The sequence below is a fragment of the Neolamprologus brichardi genome, chromosome 2, assembly GCF_056152115.1.
Source record: "Neolamprologus brichardi isolate AB-2024 chromosome 2, ASM5615211v1, whole genome shotgun sequence".
NCBI classification, from domain to species: domain Eukaryota; kingdom Metazoa; phylum Chordata; class Actinopteri; order Cichliformes; family Cichlidae; genus Neolamprologus; species Neolamprologus brichardi.
Window position 1 is genome coordinate 22610157 of NC_142105.1, and position 23768 is coordinate 22633924.

Here is a 23768-nt window from a genome sequence, read left to right on the forward strand (position 1 = left end):
CGGCAGCCGAGGCGGCACACGTCCCCACGGTCAACAATTAGCTGAGACAAAAGCGCACGCTGCATCGCAGTTTAAATGTCCTCCGTCTGCCACCAAGTAGATAATTGAGACCATGGAACAGACTACTCCAGGAAAATTGCACTTCCCCAGGAGAGTGTAGGAATGCACACTGGAGAATAGGCAGAGCTATTGAAATAGCTTGAGTGTTGTGGCATTTGAGCTGTGTTTCCGGTGCCAAAATCATCCACTTAGAATCCCATTTTAAATGTTGTACAAATAGAGACTATGTGACACAATCTCAACAATCTCTGCATGGTAAAACTGGGCCTCTATTCACCATAAAACATCTGTTTGAATAAGGCGAAGGTGCCTAAATGCTCACAGCCTTGTCTGAATCTATAAACCATGTCTTCCATGTGCCCACTCTGAAACTGTGCTAAATGACAGTATATCTGCTTTGAGTTGAAGCATAAAAGTGGTGAGATTTTTTTCCCCCCTCTGTGTCCCACTGAGAAGATGGGTGCCAATGCGTGGTATAGTCAACATGGCTTTGAGTTAATCCATGCATAAAACATCTTCAAGAGAGTGGAAGAGAGGCACACAGAGAGAGAGAGTGGTGGCAAGGAAACAGGAAGGAAAAAAAGGCCCTTTTCTTCCACAAGACGTACCAGCATCGGCTAATCTGGACAGCTTACAATGAGCCAAATGAAAACACTGTCTTCCAGTATAATTATATAAGCTCTAATCGGCTAATGTGAAGAGGGGAAGCAAAATAGGGACTTAATGATGACGCGGTGGACTTTTTATATCTTTTATAAGGCCGATCTTTGCCGTCTTTTTCCCCCTTCTGTCTGTTCTTTTAGCATAAAACTGACACTTATGGACATTGGCTACAACCCCCAACCAGCTCTGTCATTAGCCAAGGAAATAATTGGAATAATTTGTTATAGATTTTATTCCACATCTCTTTCGGGGCACGGCGTCTTCGGCACACACTCATTATATCTCATCTTGTCACTGCACTGAATGTTCTTTTTAGTTATTCATGCATTGCTGTGTAGATGTGGCTTGTTGACAAATATAAGCAGAATCGCTGTTTTTTTGTGTGATTTAATGTTGGATTTGTGACTTTTTCGGTGTCCCGTCTTATTTCCCTCATAACTGATGGAAACTAATTTGTATCCCATACAGAAATACAGCCTGTGCACTTCATGGCTGTCCTGGCATGAACCTATTAGGAAACATGGGTTTTTAAGGCTGAATAGTTTGGAGTGGGTTTCAACAAGACAGTAATGTTTATGGGACTGAGCCGTTATTGTTCAATTCTCCTTGCAAATGTCCAGTCACAGACACTAAAGCAGGTGTAATAAAACATATAAAGCCGACTCGCTCCCGCAGCATTTCCAAACACAGAGCAGATGTTAAATTGTTTAGATCATGTTTCTTTGTGAGCTTTAAGTATAGCTGTAAACAGAGGAACATCCTACAGAGGATTAAAGATGCCATTGCATGACACAAACTTACAATACCGTGTCTGGTGAAACAAGGCCCAAATAAAACAACTGTTTTTACAGTCCAAAGCTGTTGTTTTTTTATTCCACTTTTATGAATCACGTTTATAAGTTTGGGAGCAGTAAAGTGGAAATTGCTTTCAAGTTTGAGGTTTCACTTCTTATTACGAAGAAGCCAAGAGCTGTAAACAGAGAAACATACAGAGTGGTGGGTTAGCTGTTCTCTGTGCAGTGTTTGTGACTGTCATTCTGCATCAGCCGCTATATGGACCTCCAGGGCAAAATCAACTTCTCGAGACTGACAGATAGTCTGCTGCACCTTATGTCTGCAGCACAGTTGCCTGTTGTCACAAAGAGCTAACAAAGAAATAATGTATGGAGTGCTATTAGTTCAGCCAGCAACTGCATCTTTGGTAATAAATAATAATAGACAGATAGCGATAGCGTGAGCCTTCATCCATCCAAATGATGTTACCAAAGAGATGTAATAACACAGACTATAGAGAGGCAGCAACCACATCACGACGGGTTTCTGATCAGAACTTCTGATCATTTCCAACACCTGACATTTGATTTTAGGATAAATTCAAAACGTTAATTACTGTTAAAACTGAGCTATTGAAAAATAACAGTAGGTTTGTGAAGGTCCCGTCTCCCGTCATCCCCAACTGGTCACAGCAGATGGCTGCCATTATCTGAGCCTTCTTCTGTTGGACATTTCTTCCTGTTAAAAGGAAATCTTTCCTTCCCATTGTTGCTAAGTGCTTGCTCATAGGGTGATATTTTAATACTGGTGTTTTCTCTGTATTACTGTAGTGTCGTCACCTTACAGTATAAATTGCCTTGAGATGACTGCTGTTGTGATTTGGTGCTATATAAATAACACTGAACTGAGGTGAAGATCAATTTCTAGAGCAACCTTCAAATAAAATGCAAGCTGCATGTCTGTAGAACTTGCAGCTTGCATGCATTTTAAATTCTTCAATGTTACTTTTTGCACTCTTTTTTTTTCTTGTCATAACTTTCATTGATTTTGATGTAATTCGCCATTTTTTTTTGCACTTTTACACTTCAGGAATAAGAAAGTATCAAAGTTCTCAGGGTCCACCATTTGTGTCCTTTTAGCTCCTACTTTAGCCAAGTTCTCACAAGCACATAAAGGGAACCTTTGAGTGACTCAAATGTACATTTATTGGTCTATGCCTTATATGCCCCTCATGCGGTGAGTGGCACAGCAATTTGGAAATGTATACATAATATTTATATATCTATCTATCTATATAAATAAACCAGCATAGAAATTATAGTAGAACTTTGATGTTAGCTGTGTAAACAACAGATAGCTTTAAAAATGATACAAACAGGGAAAATGGTCCAGGCTTTAAGCCTCTATATGCAGCAGAGGAAATATAATGGAATTTTGACTCAGCAAAGCAAAATATAAAAAAATCTTCCCTAGCATTTCCTCTCAGCTACCTAGGGCATCCAAACAAACAGTGCAGCAATGTAGAGAGAAAATGCAGAGAGGCTGGAATAGGATTACAAGAAAGCAAAAGGCCACAACAACCAAAGCGGATCCAAATAGGCCTATTTCACAGCAGCTTTTTTCCATAAAATGTTGGCGAAACACACATACTAATGCCATTAACAGAGGTTCTGTTTTATTCAGGCACAAAGCCTTTATTAATGTGATTAGTAACACCTGTGTTTCCCTGCCATTTTATGTCAAATTGGCTGCAGTGTGGCTATGGTTTACTGAAAACCATTAGCCACAGACCTGAACGCGCTGGTAATGTGGGCACAAAGGATTTGTTAGTCAGGATAATACATCATGTTAGGTGGTTGGAAAGCAAACAGAAAAAGATCCCCTAAGGGCACGAGGTTCTCAGGGGGACCACCCTAGTTAGCAGCAGAGCCTCAGGTGGGTAGAAAGCACCCAAAACTGTTTGGTAACCCCACACTACTTGCCCCGGGTAGTAAATACCTCCTCCTGATGTTAACCTTATTATTTCTTCTGAAAACACACATCAAGGCCCAGTAATGTACTGCACTGGTGTTATTTGGTCTCAGAAAAGGGAGCATTATGATGCAATATGACACCAACCAAAGCCTCCAATAAATGGCCAATAAATATGACTTTCTGTTTGCAACAATAACAGACATGTAGCAACAGTGAGCTTTTTTGTTTACAGGTGATTACAATACGTGAACAAAAGCTTAAGTGGAAGTTTTTTGGTTTTTTTTAAGCCAAACCAATTGATCTGAACAGAGTGAGAGTCAGAATGAAACCTAAATAGACCTTAATGAAGAACCTACCTGTGTTGGGGATAGTCAGCCTGCCGCCTAGGAAGTTGAAGGTCCCATAGGAGGTGTTGGCCACATCGCGGGGCAGCGTTTTAAAGTAGCTCTGGGTGGAGAGCCTGCTTACAAACTCGGCAGCAGCGTCAGAGTTGAGCTTGCCGTTGTGCAAGGTGTGCGAGCCGTTGGGAAGCGGGTCCAGCAGAGGCCCGTTGGTCATCGAAAACTTCCCGGTGGCATCGTGGCGAGAGCGCAGGGTGCCTTGATAACTGGTGGTGGTGGTGGTTAGATCAGGCTGGATGGTGAGTAAATGGGAGTTCTCTGTTTAGATGATAAAAAAAAGACAAAAGCAAACGTGTGAATCTCAAAGAGTGGTGGGAGGAAGGCTGGGGAGGGGAGTGGAGGAAAGGGGTCCCTACATCACAGAGACAGACCTCGCACTCTCTAAAGCTGTTGCGAGCAGCACAGAAAACTGAAACAAACACAGAAAAGAAGACACATGGCGCAGAAAACAAAAGCACTCGCACGCGCGCGCACACTCTCGACAATACACAAACACAAATTCCAGTCAATTCCCATCCTCTCTCTCTCTCGCTCTCTGTTTCTCTATCACTGTCTGTCTCTTTAGCAACCACACAATCAATTCCAAACAGAACTCAGATGCAGCTTAGCATCCAGAATATATAAAGGCTTTTTTTCCCCCTCTCACACTGAATCACAGACACAGCAACCCAGTCCCCCATCTCCATCCAACTCAGACAGTTGTATTTCTATTACTCGCTGTTAAACCTCTGAGGCTCCACACAGGCAGTAAACAGAGTGGGTACATTTCCTGACAATAAGGTGCTGGCGAAACATAATGTGTCAGGCAGGCAAATAAACAGCTCGTGCACCACACACACACGCAACATAATAAATCTCGCTTAGACCACAATCCACTGCAAACACATTCGCGCCACCTCCACAACCACAAACAAACAGCACCGGTGGTACATGTAGATGAGTGCGGCACAGTCACTGTGGCGAAGACGGACAGACGAAAGCGGAACAAAGAACAGTGTCCTACTGCTGTGGGGGGGAGCCCTGCGTGACCGCGGCGCCCACACACCTGGCTTGCTGGGCTTGATGCCCATGGGCTGGAAGCCAGTGGTGAGGATGGAGGAGTCGGCCACGTCGGCATCCAGGCCTTCCTTCTTGCGCCTGTAGACCAGGACGACCACAATGAGCAGCAGGGTCAGACACAAGGCCACGGCCACCATGCCCACGTAGAGCGCCACATCCTCAGCTCCACTCACGGCTGCAAAAGGGAGGACAAAAAGAGGAAAGAAAGAAGAGGAGGAAAAATTACTAATCAAGACTGGAGGATGCCCTCTGGTGTTCAGTGTTAATGTCATTTTGAGCTGCTGCAACATGTTCTGTGCAAAGGTCTCACTCGAGGACCTGTTTAATGGCATGAAGCATTCCTTCGCTGCCACCTAATGTTGCTTGACGCCTTCATAAAAAGTTAAGGGAGCCAACATTATCAAATACTGCAGGCCAGAATTTCTAAAACTCTGAGGTCTCGATGTCAAGCTGTGGGAAAAAAGGCTAAACAGGAAAAAGCAGTTTCTGAAGCAGGTTTTCACTGTTTCACTGTCACATTTCTTCATTTCTGCACCGGATAAATATATCTTAGGCCAGCATGTTCTTTTACCTCTCTTTCTCTAAGCACACAACACCCCCAAGAGAAACAGAGAGGGGAAAAATGAAGCATTTGCTTATGAAATTCTAACTCCTCGTATTGACTGCCTGTCTCACAAAAGCACAGGAGTGTCTTTCTCCCAAAAGTACAGTATGAAGCTGACAGCCAAGCTGAGACAAACATCAATGTGTCTGCTCGTTTCTGTCTATGCACTCGTGTGTGTGTGTGTGTGTGTGTGTGTTTGTGTGCGAGTATGTGTTTTGCAGCAGAATGGGATTTGCCACGGCTGTCTCCCGGGGCTGGGGGAATTTGGTGGTGGAGGTGGAGGATGCTCCTGGGGCCTTTGTGGAGGGCCATTGTGCTGGTGAGCCACGGGGGCGTAGCGCTGTCAACTGAACACAGTCAAGGAGGGGACGCGCTGAACAGCGCAGCTTTGAGGGATGGAGAACAACAGCAAAGGTTAAAGCACTGCAGGCTGGCATGTGGTGAGTTGACAACAAAAGGAGGAGAACAGGAGCAGGGAGCGCGAGGGGAGCAAGTGTACAAGAAAGAAAACGCAGAATTAAAGAAGACTAAAGCGAAGACAGCGTGTGCCTGCGACTGACAGCATGTGGGATTTGCATTTCAGCAATGAGCAGCAGTAACACGTCCAAAAGGTTTGTGTCAAAATCAACTTGATTACCATTAGGTTTGTCATCTTTTGATAAATATCTCCAGGCTGTCACCACTGTGTAATCCTACTGCATGACAGGAGCCGCGCTCAACCTTAGAAACGCAGATTTGACAAGTTTTAATTGGTGTTTGTAAATCTGTGACACGAAAACGCCACAATTGAATTAGCGGAGCGCTAAAAGTTGACGAGAGAGAGAAAGGGAGAAAAAAATAAGCTCCCTTTCTGTCTGCAGCTCTCATTTCTATTCATCTCTTTACATCAATTTGTCCTTGCCTCTCCTTTTGCCTTGAAAAATCCATCTTTGGACAAAGCTGCCTGACATACCCAAGTGTTTAAGAGAAATGCCAGAATCTATTTCATGGGTGATTATCTCAGTACAATCTGATACTTTAAGTAGCGGATTATATGCAGCCAACCTCTATGGCAGCTCTTCGTAATGCCAGAGATCTCTTGACATGTAATCGATCGCGAATGACTGGCTGAAGATAAACACAAGACTGTGTGTTTTGTTCGTGATGCTACGTAGCACACCTGCACATAACACACCTAAAGCATGAGGACTCTTATCTGATGCATTCAACCTTCCTCCACCTCTCCTCTTGTCCATTTACCTGCCTTTGCCTCGCTCTCCCTAGAGAAGCACCGAGGTGCTTAACTGCAGGAAGCCTGGCTAAACTTTCCCTCCCTTTCACAATGAGCTCCAAAAAAAGAAAAAAGAAAGAAAGAACAAAAGGGTGAGAGAGACTCTGGCTGAACTTCTCATTAGAGTTCCCAAATCCAATTGTCTTGGCGAGCCAAAGGCCAGATGATGCCGTGATATTTGAACTTCTTGTGCTGCAGTCCGCTGGGAGATGTGTAGTTTGACTAAAGACAAAGCAACACCCGTCAGTAAGGAGACGAGCCAGCTGGTTTCTGCTGATTGGATAAACATAGCCTTGGATTGGCCGGTTGCTGTTTACTTGCTAAGGGCACACCAAAGACAACTGGCTAACCTCAGATGCAAAGATCCAGTATCTCGACTCTTCCCTTTTCCCAGCATCCTCGCGCCCAGACAATAAAGCCAGCCAGTCAATCAAACAGCTCTTCCTTCTTTCCTTTCTCTCTATTCTGGCTGTAATCTCTAGTGGCTTATCGGAGCATCGCTGAGTGAAGTTTTATCTGACCCGCCAGGTGTCCTAGCGAAACGATCCCGATGCTCACAACAACCCTGACCAACAACTGCTCTCAGCTCCTCCTGGCCCCACTCATTGATTTTCATGATGCCAGCCAATAATTGAAAGGACATCCATCACAGTTTAATTGACATAGCTAATCAGGTTTTATAATTGGATGGGCTTTACTTTAGTCCCTCTCTAACATGCCCCCTCTCTCACACTCTCTCTTTCCAATCGCACTCCACACCAATTTACCTCTCTTCCTCTCCGCCATCAGTCATTCCATCTTTCATTTCCACTCGACTTAATTGCTGGCAAAAACTTTTGATTCTCTTTGTGTGTGACCTCTCGTCATGAGTGACACCCGCCTGAGGATAATCTGTGGATGAGATGAGCTTTTTTCAGAGTTGACCTCAGGCCAATCTCTCTTTGCGCCCGTCTCCACGAGCTTTCGCTTCAGCTCCTCAGACTCGCTCCGGGGCTGGCTGGTAGGGGATCAGTTTCTGACTCGAGATGGGCCGGTATAATTCATCTCCTCTAAGGCGGTGTATCTGGCTCCTGTTGAAGTTTGGACTCTGGCTGTATTGACAGTCAGCACAATGACTGCACCTGATAGTCCTCCACTCTCTCTGCCTGCTTTCCCCCCCCCCCCTCTCTCCTGCATTGATAAATAAGAGTTTTGGAGCCTTCTGCGCCTCTTCCCCGGGCATTTATCAGGACACCTGAGAATATATTTCATCCCATGGCCAATCCTAGTCACTCGCCCGAAGATGAATAACACAGGAGTTCTTAAGGTCAGGGAAATATGGCTACTAAAACTCTCAACGCGAACGTGACTATTACTATCTCCACAATACAGTCGTCCCATCCCTCAGCAGGCTCCGGTGAAATATGGCTCAAAATAAATGTCCGGCCATTTTTCACAAAGCACCGTGACCCCGCTCTGACAAACAAAGCGGTGACGGAAAATCTCAGCCTCCGCGCCGCCAAATTAGCTCTGAAATAAAAAAAATAAATACAAAAAAAAACAAAAAACAAGAACAGGCTGAAGATAAATTAACAGTTTGATGTGTTTTGCTCAATAATTTGTGACACATCCCAAAATGGGATGCTGCTGCAAATTAAGTTCATTACCTTCATTACACACATTAAGCCGAATAATTGTTTTTATGTTGTCCTAATTCCCTACGCCTGAGAAAACGAGCACCATTATTTTCCCCCTACTATCCTTTCTCTGCCCTCTAACACCTGTCTCCCATTTTGGTTCTGCCATGCTGCCCGCATATTTATTATTCCCCCTGCGTAGATTTTGCATAGAGTATATGTTTGGGCTTCACTTGTTTGCTTTATGAAAATGATCCTTCCTGGGTCAGATTGCTTTTCCAGCTTTGTGTTGCACATTTATTCTCATGTACGCGACATCTAAAAACAATAACCTCATCGAACGCGTTTCATTTCTGGCTTAATGAGGGAGATTAGACGTGTCTGTGAGGTCCTCAGACGGACGACGGCTTTTGTTGCAGAGTGACTGTGGTTCACCGTGCAGTTGTTGTGTTAGATTGCGCTGGGAGAGCAGGGTGCCTTTTGTTTCAAGGAGGGGGAGTTTTCCATCTCAGCTAATAGCCTGCAGACATGGTTGAAGTATGGGAGTTGCTGACAAGCCAAAACCATCTTGCTATTTTGCTTATTATAATACTTCACACAGCAATTGTCTATGGAAACGCATCTGCTGGGAACAGATTGGGACAGGCATTCTTCAGAGGCCGGCGCTCCGCTCTGCTCTGTCAGTGTAAATACTGAGTGACTCTGTGTGTGCGTTTGCTCGACTGTGTGTGTGTGTGTGTGTGTGTGTGTGTGTGTGTGTGTGTGTGTGTGAAGAACAATGACTGGCATCTTTGTGTATATATCTTGCTTCTCTTGGGAGGAGCTGCTGACCTTTGATGATGGGCTGACTGAACTCCCTGGTTCACTGCACCAGCCAAACCCGGCTATCGGTGGACACTCGCACATACGTGCACTTGCTTGCGTTGCACTAACACATGCAGCACACAATGCAGCATTCGCATGCAATTCCAAACAATCCTCGCCAGCCAAGCATCGGTCTATTTGATCACATCAATCACGGCAAAATACATAATTCAGTTTATTAATTCAGTGGCCCATGTCAACTGAATCCCCATTAAAACCCAGTGTTTACCATGCAGATCAGCCAGAGAGCACACTATTTATAACATTTTCTCTATGAGACGCCACCCAGAGACTCATTGTGGGCAACATGCAGTATCTTTCTGTCTTTGATATCTGTAGGAAGTGACAGAGCTCTCCCTTCATGTCCATCTGTTCTGCAGAGGACCCCATGGTGTCACTTTTCCACTCAGCTGCCGTCTCCGGCCATATGAGCCTTGCCCTTTCTCATCCTGACAGTATGCACATGCCCTATTAATGACACGCAGGGGAGTGGCACCACAGTATAATCTGGCTTGAATTAAACAGAAAAGTGCACATGCATTCCCCTACGTTTTAATATACGCACAATATGAGATTAATCACAATTTTAAATGCACCAGTGTAATTGATAGGTTGTGTTGTAATCAGAGGAGAGATGCTTTTATTCCTGGTTTTATTAACAGGTCATAGAGCAACACGGCACCAATATGCAAGGTAGGAAAGAAGGTACATTACCCAATGATAATTAGAAATGATCATCTGAAAAGGTCACACAGGTGGGGATGAGCCAGCAGTGGGCTGCAGATTAATCTTTTGTCTGTACGAGTGTTTAATGAGATGGACACCTTTCCTTCACAAACCCTTTGTAAGATGAACTCAACATCTATGACAAAAAGGAGGCTTCAAGCGTTTGATCGGATAAAAGGAAGAGGAAGAGGATCCTTTTTTTCCCCCCCAAAATGGAAAATGTTTTTTAAAAGATCAAGTAAAAAGCCTTTCCCTCCTATCCCCATCTAGCATTTACTTGAGGGGCTAATTGATGCTAATGTTGTACACTTGTTCTCTTTGTATTGTTTGTGATCTACTTGTTATAGCTGATGAGGTTGTGAGACGGAACCCTGTTTAATATTTATCTTTGAATAAATTTTTCCACTTCAGCCTTGAGTGGCATGCTTCTTTTTTTAAAATTAACAGTGTATAATCTAGCAAAAGCGCTCAGATGCTGTTTTGAGTGCATTTATTGGTTTTTAAAATGTTCATTTGCTACTCATCAGCTCAGTTTTAACACACAAATACATAACAAAACAACCATCTACTGATCCTTGTGCCAGAAACTGGCTAAAAAAACCATATCTAAAGTAGATGTTTTGTATTGTTTCACTGAGTTGAAGAGTGAGAGTTTAGCTTGTGGTGCGTGGGTGGTGGTGCACTCACTCTGTGGACACTGCTCGCTGGTACAGTTGAGAGACTGGAGATCAAGCCCCTGGCAGTCTTTGCCCCCTGTGCCAGGTGAGGGCTGGGTGCACTCTCTGCTCCTCCACATCGAACAGTCTGCGCCACACGCTGACCACTTGCTCCACTCGCTCCAGCCTCCGTCCACTAGAAAAAACAATATAAAAAATAAAAATAACAGTGGTGAAACACATGCACAGCAGCTAAAACTCAAACGAATTCTCTTCAAACAATTTATTTCAGCTCGCAGTGGTTAACTATTGATTGGAAAACATCAATAAACCGGGCCATAACTCCCCTTTTTTCAGCAACAACGTGAACTGGTGGAAACGGTGGCGCCAAACTATCTGGGTATTTGCGTGCGAGACGAGAACAAGTGGTTCAACACTGTTGCCATCCTGTGTAAACCTAAAATGGAAACCTGGTAATGAAAACCTTTTAAAGACATGCAAATCCACTTGCACACACTCAAATCCAGCAGCTGCACAGAGAAACCGAAGCGTTTGAGCAGCTGAGGAGAGCCATATTGTCTCTATTCTGTTTTCTTTGTTTATTTTCAGTATGGAAATCAGATGCAACTAAGTTTAACCCCACTGGTGCAAGTGCGGCCTGGTAAACCAAGCTGCCAACAAACCAAGGGGAAAAAAAGTAACCTCCGAGCAAGCGGTCCATACATACGCAAGAATATAAGTTTCAGATTTCTCATACACCCAGCACAACATAATATAACATTTGAGAGAAGGAACCATCTCACCCTTGTTTGATTTCTTTGTCAAGATGCTAATATAGCGCCTGCGGTGTTGCCTGAAGTGCATCCGAATGCATGACAAAATACATGTGGTATTACTCTGAAAAGAAGAGAAAGTACATTACACCTGCAGCCTGACCATAACTTCAAACAGCCCACAATGAGCACAATGGAAATGGGCCTGTAATAGTTCGGAGCACGCTTGGCTGTAAGAAATATCAGCAGCTTTACCACATACAGAGAGGAAGGCCATTTTGCAAAGGTGGGGGTAATTTGGCATTGCGGCTGGTGCGGGCGGTGGCCGGGAGTAATATTGAGAGTGACACAGCGCCAGGTCTGGGGAAGGTTACTATAGGGCTAATGGGAAAAAGAGCAATAATGAGCTCTCATGGGGGAAAAAAAGGAAAAAAAACAGCACTGTCTCACTCTTTCTCTCTCTCCCAAATGTAAGGGTGAAGGGGACCAGACGAGAATTACCTGAACACACACACACGCAGTAAATGCACACCTCTATGACAGCAGCAACCCTTCCCCTGGCTGACCTAAGGGCAAGGAAACCTTAGTGCTCATTAATCCTAGCAATAAAGAGTGCAGGGGGCATGACCTGCAGAAAGCAGCTCTGACCCACTGCAGGTCATGAAGCTTTGGTTAATAAAACATAAGTGAGATGTTACGGAGGGCGAGGGTACCTGTTATTGCATAACTGTATCAACGAATGATTTTATTTGCTTCGCAAGCAAATCCCCAATTGGAGAAATGAGATTGAAAACCACCGCGAGCGCACAGGGTGAATTAAACCCTGCTCCCACACAAGTCTATGTGTCGGTCCGAGTGCGTGTCCGGAAATGACAACCAGAGAATGCGAGACTATTTTTGTGCAAGAGCATATGCGTGTGGTAGGATGCTGACACAGCTTGGGTCCTTTTTTTTTGCAGTCAGATCCATTTGGCAGAGAGCGCAGAACCAATCAGATAATTGTCCTTGTTTGGCATTGAGTGGACCCATCCGTGGGCCAGTGGGCTGATTATCCAGGCTGGGAATGAGAATGATTGAATAGCGAATTACATCCTAATGAATATATTATGTCGCCCCTCAGTTTATCCACACCACGGTGAAATAAAGGGATGAGATCAACATCTGCCCTGATGAGGTGATGGAATTCTACTTCTCTTATCCCCACCACAAAAGCAAGACTAATCGCCATGCAAATGACATTTTCAAACAAGAGGATTGGCGTGGCAACAAAGTGAGAATGTGGATGAGACAGAAGCACTGCGGCCCAAGGCTAAGGCAAATCAAAGAAAAATGAAGATGCGTAAACAGTCCTTGATGGCCTGGCTCTGAACGCCGACTCTGCGCACGGCTCCTGTTTCAAGAAAGGCGAAAGATTTTCTCCTAGAACAATGCAACGAGAAACAACAACAAAGTCAAGATTTAACACTAAAATTAGAGCCACACCTCATACTTTGTTTCTTCTCAGAATCCACATAAGAAAATGGTTGTCCACAGAGACAGTTTTCCTTATCAAATCCCCAGAAAGAGATTGTTAGCACTCCTGCAAAAGGCACCGCAGCTGATTTTCAATCATCTGGCACCGCAGGTTTCAGGTCAGCCAGGTCGCCGAGGAGGGACAGTAATACAATAACCCAGTGGCAAGCGCCCGTTTGGACATGTTGCCAAGGGGAGAAGCAAAAGGAATCTAACCATTTTTTAAAGGTCAGTGGGAGGGCCTGTTTAAAGCTTCGCTGTTCAAAAATGACAATCGCCGCTGATGGACACAGTCCGAGATCATCAAGCACCCACGGTTTCTGTGTCCTTGAGGGAACCCGAGGAGGTAGACAACTATCACCGAGACCAGCGGGCCTCTGCTTCCACTGTCCTGTCAACACACATGTGTGTAAGCACCACTAATCCCAGTGCTCACAAGCTGATGGTGGCGGGCAAAAAACTACCACAAAACAGCCACGGATGGCTTTGATAGCCAGCCACAGAAGTGGGTGACGCAACGGAGATTAATCGCCCGCCAGGAGCCCGTATTTCTGATAAACGTAATAAAAATGAAATCTTAACATTTGATGTTTCTTGCTTGCTTATTTAGGAGTAGTGTGCAATCAATAACTGAGAAAAGCAACATTTACCCCCGATTTTGACAAAACCACCAAAAACTGACGAAAAAGCGACAGAGTGAGATATGAAGAGGGTACGCCGAAGAACACAAAGAAACCAAACGGCACCAAGTGATTAAAAATGATGCAAGGCTGTCACCAGATGGCCACCATCTTTTCACACTGAAATAATGTGTTTTTCTGCCACATTTATTTTCCGTTGCCTTTATTTATTCCGCGGATAAAATATGGAGTCGCCTCAACAATCAATGATAAAACACGAAGAAAAACACGACTGTTTACTCCCGGAGTAGAATTAGACTTTTGCCTGCAGTGCAGACAGCAGACATACGGGCGCTAACTCGGATGTCTACGACGCGTACGTGCACGGAAATGCGCACGGATACGCCAGCCCCCGAGTCTGTTTATTTTCCATCTCGCTCAATTCTCACGACTCCTGTGGCAAGCCTGAGGGATCCGTGCTATATTTAAATAATTCACAGGAGTTCGAAATCTCTTCAGGTTGTTTGGTGTTCAAACGCAAATCAAGCAACAGTTTAGTTCATTCGTGCGGGGTGGGCATCACTGAATCGCTTCCAAAAACGGGGACTTAACTATTTGCTGTTGGCTCAGGTTTAATGTTTGTCTTTGCTGGAAATGTTGGCGTGATCTGACATTTTGCCATGACTATTGGCTCTGACCACAAGTCAGCGCAGGGCAGTCGATGAGAGGGAGACGGATGGACTGCAGAATTATGTGGGATACTTCTGCAGGGATATGCTGGGATGGAGACAAAGGAAATGAAGGAGGCAGCGAGAGGAAAGCGAAATGGAGATAAGCCTTTGCATAGCTTGGCTACTCGCTGTCTCAAGTGTTGATATGCTCTGCTCTGAGCCTCAGGCTTTAGCCTCAGCCGCCTCCTCCTCCACAGCTCCCTGTGTCTCTCCCAGCATGGAGCCCATCTGATCTGCCACACAGGCCTCCGCCAACTCTCATTAAACACTTTGGAGACTTAGACAAAAATACAGATGAGCCTCTCAAGCTTCACACTTTCCTGACGAGAGGTGGGAGCTCGGATACAAGAGTCATTGTGAACAGATACGTGGAGGGTTTTATTACTGAAGAGGCCGTCTGTGTCGGTCCACGGAGGTCCATATAATCCATGGGTGAAATATGCCTCAGCGACTATACTCTGAAGGAGTCATGCTACTTTTTGAATGTGGAACAATACATGGCCATCAGCATTTCACCAATAAATACATAAAGGCTCGGCTGGAGGATGCAGAGACAAATTAAAGCCTTCGCATGCCGTCGGTTCCAAATTAAAACTGATTTGTTTCCAGCCAATATTCATGCGGCTCTTATCCCTAAAGGACGAGTTAAGCAAACGTAAGAAGCCATCTCTGCACTTCATAATAGGCTTTCACAGTATAAGCACCTAAAAACTCAATATATTTTTTCTATAAACCATTTCAAAGACCTAACGCTGAGAGCTAAATGCACTAGAGAGAACTAATGATGAAAAACCCCCAACTTTGTCTAGATAATTAATGAACTCTTGAAACAAGACCAGCATTAAATCATGAAAATTTTAAGTCATAGCTCAAAAACAAAGCCGGCGTAGTAAAAAAACGTTGCCTTTTAAGGCCGAAAAAAAAATCCCACTACTTCTGACTCCAAATGTCAGCTACGTCTAAATAAATAACATCATGTGTCACAGCTTCCCATGTAATTCATTTTTCTCAAGTTGCCTTCTCCTAAAATGAACTGAATAAAGTTCTCATCTGGTAACAAGTGATGCATCTGCCAGACTGCTCTGTCCTGTCGCCCCTTCCTGAGGCAGGTGTGTTAATCATGCTCTTTATTAATTAAAGAGAGGTATACACACAAACGCGTACATAGGGGCAGTGAATCTGTTTGTGTGTGCGTGCTGGGTGGCAAAAGCGACAGGAGCCGTCTGTCGGTTCACCTTCGACTAACTTCAAAGGCACGTCTGTGAGTACACAAGAGTGTCGGTGCCACTTGTGATGGGAAACAACAGCTCATCATCCCCCAAGCTTTGCTGCGGTGGACTTCTTGGCCTTGAGTGGGGGGAGAGAGTGAAGGGGGAACCCCTCTCCCCAGCAGACAGCTGGGGGCTTCACTGATGTTCCCCACGGCAGACAGGTAACGAGTGACAAAAGGGGGCAGAGACGAGCATCTGTTGCCAAACAACAGGGCTGATAGGGGTGCGAGCGGGGTCGCGGTGCTCGAATGTCTCCCATCAAAAGGAGAAAAAATTGAGTTCTTTCTCCCTCAAAATCTGTCTTCACAGAGTACAATGTAATTTTTGTCACAGCACTCCCAATAGTTAAAATGAAACACTTTCTCTTTGTGGAACAAGAGGAAGATGGAGGGAGGGAGGAAGGGGGTGGGTGGGTTGGCCTAACAATAGCAGCTTGGACTGACATTAATTTCTTTAAGCTCATGAAGGTCAGTATCCCGCTTTGCTATAGAGGAATGTCAAGCATCCCTGGGCACCCCTCTAATTCAATTACTGGTTGCTCCAACTCCAGTAATTCCAAATCCACCCAGGTCCTCACTCTGACTATGAATCCCTGCTTCCCTTTTGTCTTCCTCCCGCCGTATTCAGGCAGGCCATGTTACTTACAGTTGTGCTTGACATCTAGTGATGTCTTTACATGCTAGATGTGTAAGACAACACCCTGATTCACTGAGGAAGATAACCTCTGTTTTAGACAGGGAAAAGCTGCCAGTGCCAGGGGTGTTGTATTTCCCTCCCTGCTATTTACTGCGCGTGGGAGATTTCTCCTGTGGTCAGCATGGCTGCTGTGCCCCAGCTATAGGTCCGCACACTGATCTGTTGGCAGACAAACAGCCAGCTCCTGCGCACACAGTCAGGCTTTCTCTACTTCTTTTTCAGCTTTCCCCATTCTCTCTCTCTCACTCCGGGCTTTGTTCTTGCCTTCCTTACACTGTATCTGATTCCACCTGTCTCTATCCCTGCCTACACCTTACACCTCGTTTTTTTTTTTTCCCAAGCTTGCTCTCTCCCTCGCTATCTCTCCCTTTGTCAGGAGCCTAATGTGGGACTGCAAATGAAGCAGCTTGACTTCCATCTCAGGCTACCAGGGATCAATATGTGTTGCTCACTATCAGGCAGGACACTCTCTGCCTCTCCGATGCTCTCACGAGGGAGGATGGGCAAGCAAATGAAACGCCCTCAACTCCTCGCACGCAAACATCGCACAAAGGCCGACATAATTCAGCTTTTTAGTGCCCGTATTTACTACATAATTTGAGCAGCAAACAATGGTGACAAAATAACGTGGCTGTAACCGTGTCTCCTTAAGCAGACGGGTCTCTGAAAGAAAAGCGGTGTCTGCATACAGTGCAAAAGATAAAGAGGTATGTGAACAAAGTGCGATAATAATAAATCACTTTTAGCATGAAGCCTTACTGTGCAGACTAATAGGCTCTGACGTTGCGGTGTAAGCGGTCTAACTGCAGGAAGCAATAAAGCCTGACATCTAAGAAAAAAAAAAATAGACTGTTAGTGTTGGTACAAAAAAAAGCAGCCAAAATAAAGATGAAGTGATGACTTCTAGATGCAAAAAAATGCAAAAAGGAAGCCACAGGAAGCCAAGCGCCACAGGACAAACAGGGTTGCCTGGGAGTTACCTGGACAGGTGGCCACACAGGCACTTTTCTGGACGTTCTGCCCCTCACAGGATGTGCCTCCATTCAGTGGCGTGGGGTTGGTGCAGCTCCGACTCCTCTTCTGCCAGCCACGCCCACACACGGCACTGCAGGACGACCAGGTGGTCCACGTGGACCAGCCACCGTTGACTGTCAGACCAGTGCCAAGGGAGGAGGGGGGGGATATGGAGGGGTGAGGTAAAGGGGAAGGAAGGTTGTGAGGGAGGGAGGGATGGATGAATGAAGGGACAGAGCAGCCAGGATTACCCGACATGCACTAAGGAAAAATAGGAGCGCTGCACTAGAATAATCAAGACTGCTGTTACACTCTTTGCAAAGTGAACAAACGGAAGCGCGAGAGCAAAAGGGTCGCTTCCTGTGTCTGAGCTGGAGTTACACGAACTGCAGTGGAAACAAAATGGCTTCAACAGGGAGCAGAAAAATCTGACGGCGCTTTCCCGGTTTCCCCTCTGAGGAAGGCACAGCTGCTGCGAAGTAACTCACGGGCACGTTACATATCAGAGTCTCCCCCCCTGAATTTCACAGAGATAATACGAGGATATAATAACATAATTGTAAAGCCATTCAATTTAAAACCACACTGTCACAGTCATACATGCGTAAAAGCAACAAAACCAACAACAACGTCTACTCCTGGGAACTGCAAACACACTGCTGAGATATAAATGCATCACGGTTGTTCCGCAAATTCGGACTCCGTCCTTCACACGTCCGCCACTGATTTCACACCACAACATATCATTCAACGAAATCAAGTAGGCTTATCTTTGAATTGGAGAGACCACCACTGTATAATTCATTCCTCTTTTGTTATTTTTTTAAGATGTGAAACTCAAAAAACTCTGAATTTCTGTTATTACGGCCACTTGTCGGAGCAAACTTTAACCATCCATTGCCACTTAATTGGTACTATGTCTCTCAATCATGCCAGGCGATTACATCAAATCATCCTGTATCTACCGTGTTTCCTCAGACATTCCTGATTTATTGACTTGAACAGCACTGTCGTTCTCTCTCTGTACATACTCCCTTCCTAATTTCCCCCTAACACTCTCCTCTGCTCGTCGTGGCTGAATCATTTCCTTGCCCTCTCTTTGCGATTGATTGCCCGCCACGGCGAGGTAAATTGCCAGGCAACTCGGCCCCTGATTACCTCTTAGAACAGAGTGCAGTCACACCAGCCAGGCCTTGTTAAAATGCATCTCTGGCCCCCTGTTGAACCCTTTGAAAAGTAGCAGTTATTATGACTTGCTACATATAGCTAGATTAACTAGCACAGTAGACTGTGGTACCTTCAGCCAACTGATTTTTTTCTCTTGAACTCAGAGCAACTCAAGTGAAAAGCAGCTAGAGTTTCTTTTTGTTTAGCTAAAAACCCTCTATGATCCTAAACCAGTGCTGCAACAGTAATAAACGACATCAAGCAAACAGTGTGATGGAAACAAATAAAATTGCACATGCAAGCAACTCAGCAATTTGCTCCCAACTTTCTGGGTCTTTGAGTGGAAATCATTGTTTGACAACACAAGAAAGGCAAACAAAAGAAAGAGTGCGTATGGTCGTGCCTTCACAGTTAATTCATCCCTAGATTACTTCTTTACATCTTTTAACAACAAGCTAATCAATTAGGAATAATTGTGCTTCTTTAGTTTCATGCTGGAGGCTTAGAGGAATGTATGATAATGTGTTCTGACTGCATGCTCCAAATTAACACATTTTTTGTGTGAAAATGCACGACTCAATTTGCAGCTGCATTTAAAGCCGTAACGCTCGGACCCCCTTTGGGTTTGTTGAATTACAAAAAAGAAGAGAGAATTAACCTAATAAAACGAAAGCTTTTTGACAAAGATCTGAAACACACTTGGCTCACTTACTGTTTATTATGCTTTTATTGTTAAATATTGATTTGATGATTATGTTCATTAACTAAAATCACGCAAACACTTTTTCTCTCACTCGAATTCACCTAAATTGATGCACAAAGACTCTAAAACCACATTCAGATCATGTTTTCTTAATGGGATTTCATCCTAAAAGCCAAAATTCAATGAGGATTTATACAGACGGGCATCTTCCGCATCTTTTTAAAGTCCTCATAGTTTTCTGTTGAGACAAATGTTATTTTTCCACAGTAAGAAAGATGTATTTTTCCACCATACAGCAATTTTACATTATACAACTATTCATCTTAACATAATTTCATGATAAGATATAAAGTCATATGAAAAGATACATATTCAAAGGACTCCATGAATTCCTGTGAAAAACTAAGTACACCCAATGATTCAGTCGCTGAAACATCTTTAGCAGCAATAACTTTACATAATCGTTTTCTGTATGACTTCATCAGTCTTGCCTACATGTTATAGACTTGCAGCTCTCCTCTGGATCATTGTCCCGTGCCATGATCTAATTCAGGCCAAGCTTTAGCTGTCAGACAGATGGCCTGTATATATTATTTTGGTATAAAGAGAAGTTCCTGGTTGACTCAATGACTGCACGGGTTTCAGGTCCTGTGGCTGTAAAGCAAGTCCAAAACATTACCCCTCCACCACCATGCTCAACAGCTGGTAGGAGGTATTTGTGCTGATAACCTGTGTTTGCTTTTCACCATATGTGGTGTTGTGCATTATGACCAAACATCTTTGATCTAAAGAACATTGTTGCAGAGGTCTTGTGGTTTCGTTGTGCTGCCATACTCTTTTTCACTTTTATGACCCTTTTTCCCAGTCTTTCTTTAATTATACTGACTGCAGAATCTGATATATAGCTCTTGAATTTAAAAAAAAGAAGTTTTTCTCTCTTCTCATTACACAATCTGACCTTGGGCTGAATTTATTGGGACGTCCACTCCCAGGAAGACTGTGTTAACACACCTGTATGTTCTAGACCAGCAAACTGTCAGAGGTTCTGCTTTTATTGAGGCGCTCACACTTGCTGATGGTCCTTTAATTAAGTGCATTTGATTAGCAGCACCTGGCTGCTAATTACCCTATAACAGCATTAAGGGTGTACTTAGTTTTTCCACAGGACTGAATAGAGTCCTCATTTTGCATTATTATGAGCCAGTGGATTATGTTTAGCGATCACTATTGCCATCATCGTCTATCTTTCACTACTTAATTTATGAGTATTTATCTATTTACCGCCTTTTATTTTTGATATCGCTTTATTTGAACTGCAACGGCACCTCTCATGGAGCTGTTACCATGTTTGGCACATTTCACTTTTTGGTTGAACGGTCAAACAGCAAATTCAAAGGCTTTAAAAACCCCACCGCACATCCCAAGTTGCCCATTCTGTGGAATTTATTTGTAAACCTAATCTATATAACTTCCTATTACAATATTACACAGGTATCAAAAAACAAGAAAGATTTAAATATAGAAAATGAACAGGTAGTGCCTCTTATTTGTGACATGCACTGTGTTTTCTGAGCTGATGTGTCAGATAATAAACAAGACCTGTTGCTCTGCCCCTACAGTGCATCACAGTATCATCTTTCTCTGGCAGCCTTAACTGAAAAAAAACCAAAAAACACACCCCGTGTCAGGCATTGTGTCACATTATCCATTTATTATTCTCAATGTTGTTTTCATCAATCGTTCCCTCATGATTTCCATCTTCTGTTCGCGTGGAGCTGAGAATTACGCCAGGCTGTAATGTATTCAAAACTTTTGTAGTGCCAGTAGCCGTGGAACCCTCTGTGATAGTAAATATGCTGTTTCTCTGCATTTTAATAAAGGCCAGTCTGCTTATCAAGCCAAGTCATTATTTACAGTTTGCTGTTAATTCAATTTCTCTTCTCATACTGGATCCACTACAGAGGAGGAGGAAGATGGCAGCCTCGACATCAGAGACTGCCAGCTTTGGCAGAATGGCTGCCAGTAACATTTTAAGTTGTGGTAATTAATGTGCAGATACACCACTCTCTCTTTATGTAGTGATTTATGAAAGAGTAATTCTTGCGCTGCTGAAAAACAGAGCTGACGTATGCAATTTGTCACCATATGTCAAATATGTGAAACACAGTGTAATAATAAAAAACTACACTGTAAACTCTGAATGTAACAGTATGAAGAGCTGACGGGAGACTTGCGCCCACACATCTTCCGTGCAGCAGCATGCAAAGGTTAATGTGGGACAAGGGAAGCGGCGTGCAAGCTTAAAAGGATTCATCCGAGCCGTTTTCTGCGTTTGTATATTTGGAAGCTCAATCGAGCCCGGACCCCGGCACTAGTCTCTGTGCACAGTTTTGACATCTGCTGAAAGAAGTCGTCACCTACCATAGACAAGGATTGCGGCAGAGCTGCTTTTGCGGCGAGCGACGATGTTTTTGGCCACGCACGTGTAGTTGCCGGTGTCGGCCAGCCGGGCTTTTTTGATGACGAGATTATGGTCGGGCGTGATGACAAAATTGGGGTCACTCGCTGGGTCGATCACATCCTCGTTTCTCTGCCACTCCACCTGAAAACAGATTTCAGCGGTCAAAATTCACTGCAACTCGACAGACAGCAGCTCACCACCACCCCATACAGCTCAAGACAGTGGCCAGACATGATGTGGATGAGAGACTTCTATGTCGACGGGTGTATGTGTGTAGAGGGGAAGCAGCGAGGTACTTCTTTTCTGATGCAATCGCACAGACAAAAGATGACCAGACGCGGCCTGGTGTGGTACTGAGATACAATTTATTTAACGCCCTGCTGATTTGAATATTTATTCGCTTCTTGTGGGGGAAGATTGCAGCTTTTATTTTGTAGCTGCTGGACGTCTCTGTAGCTGTCCGCGAACACGACTGATCGTGCTTTGTGTAAGTTTCCGGGCCCTCTTGCAAGAAGCCAAAACTGATGTTATTTCTTTTTTGGTGTTCTCTCAGATTGGCTTTCTTGTTTTCTTGCTCTCACTTGACCTTGTTCTGTCTCGAGAGGAGCAACAGTGCGGCAGCATTGTTGTTGGTATTACTGCCAGTTGTGATACCGCATATAATTGGGCCTTCTTCCTCTGGTGCACCATCCCCGTTTTCCCCCCGTCGTGACTTCTACTCTGATGTTCTTTTCTGTTGAACTGCGGCTGGCACCTTCCTTCCTATTTCTCTGCAAACTGTCCCTACGCTGTCGATCTGCGATTGGCTAGTCTGCGGTTTCTGGTCTCTGGGCTGTCTGAGCGGCTGGCCTGAGCTCCTCTTGTGCTGTTATTAGAGCAGTTAGTGCCTATCTGGGACCGGGAGGATGCAGCGAATGAGGTGAAACAGCTGGCCCCGGTCTGGTCCTCTAAACACACGCACGGCACGGTGAAACAGAGAGAGAGAGAGCGAGTGTGACTTGAGCAGAACAAGAGATACAGTGCATGGAGAGGCGAGAGAGATACACCGAATGAGATAAGGAAAGAGTGAGGCAAATAGATCCATTAATTATGCATAGGCCTTTAGAGATGCCAAATGGGGAGTGAAGCCTCCAAGCCAATGCTGAGTGATGTGACGAGATGACGTGATATACAGCTTCCCAGAGATGTAAGAGAGATAATAAATCAATAAGGGCAAATAATTAGAGGTGTAATTTATCCGAACAGGGTTGTCTGTTCCCCTGGTGGAATATGCCAGGGAGCTGATCTTGAGCTACTCTGCGGTCTTTGTCCCCTCGGTGAGGAAAGGGTAAATGGATGGCAGATTCTGGCCTATAAATATCTCCCCTATCCGTGTCTCACCTCGGCTTGTGGCACTCCCTCGGGGGGATGGCAGCGCAGCAACACCTCCTGGTCCAATGCCACCTCTTTACCCTGCGGCTCCTCCTCAAAGTTCTTTCTCAGGTCTTACAGGAAAAAAAAGAAGAAAAAAAAAAGTAGAGAAACAACCAATTAGGATGTGAAAGCTTGCAAAGATTTGAAAGAAACACTTCTCTCTGCAAATAACTTGGCCTGGTGATGTGTCTAAATTTGCAGCTCTTGAAATGTCCGCCAGTGGCCTCGCCGAGCATGTTGCACTCTAGTTGGCCCCTAAGCCACACTGGGATCGGTGGCACCAACCATGTTGCTTATTACAGGCTGCCTGGCTGGTTCAGAGATGCTTGTCTGCTGCCAGAGGGGCCCGGCATCAAGCAAAAGCAATTGCATTACCCCTCACTCCCACCCACTCTCCTCTCCCCGGCATCCGCCAGCCTCCAGCTTCCATCTGTATGACGGCTTGGAGCAGCCACACGAAAACAAAGCCCTGAGGCGCCTGGACAAGAGCTCCTGCAAGCCTGGATGACTGCATGGGGCTTCACATTACGTCTCATTGAATACTTACTGTTGCACAAAGTCCTAGTATATATTTGTCTGTAAGCCCCAGCTGTGAATTACACAGGTAAAAACTGGGAACAGCCATTTCTTGCGGGGGAAATAAATGTAGATCCATTTGTATCAGATGAGCCAGACAGGCCGCCGATAGCTGGCGGGACTGGCACAAATTTGATGTGCTCACCCCGGGTTTCAACTCGGAG

At 44.7% G+C, this 23768-nt stretch overlaps 1 protein-coding gene across 3 annotated transcripts in view; it reads right to left on the reverse strand.

Annotated features, from left to right (window-relative positions):
* unc5a (unc-5 netrin receptor A) overlaps positions 1-23768 on the reverse strand; it is a 150871-nt gene that overhangs the window by 20808 nt on the left and 106295 nt on the right. Inside the window, exons 4-9 of one of the 3 annotated variants that reach the window (XM_006781627.3) lie at positions 22996-23099; positions 21576-21756; positions 17251-17418; positions 10699-10863; positions 4918-5106; positions 3828-4130 (exon numbers count right to left, since the gene is read on the reverse strand). In XM_006781627.3, coding sequence (XP_006781690.2) covers positions 3828-4130; positions 4918-5106; positions 10699-10863; positions 17251-17418; positions 21576-21756; positions 22996-23099 — 1110 coding nt within the window. Of the gene's footprint in view, positions 1-3827; positions 4131-4875; positions 5107-10698; positions 10864-17250; positions 17419-21575; positions 21757-22995; positions 23100-23768 lie in introns of all 3 variants that reach the window. The other 2 variants (XM_006781626.3, XM_006781628.3) reach the window with 2 other exon arrangements.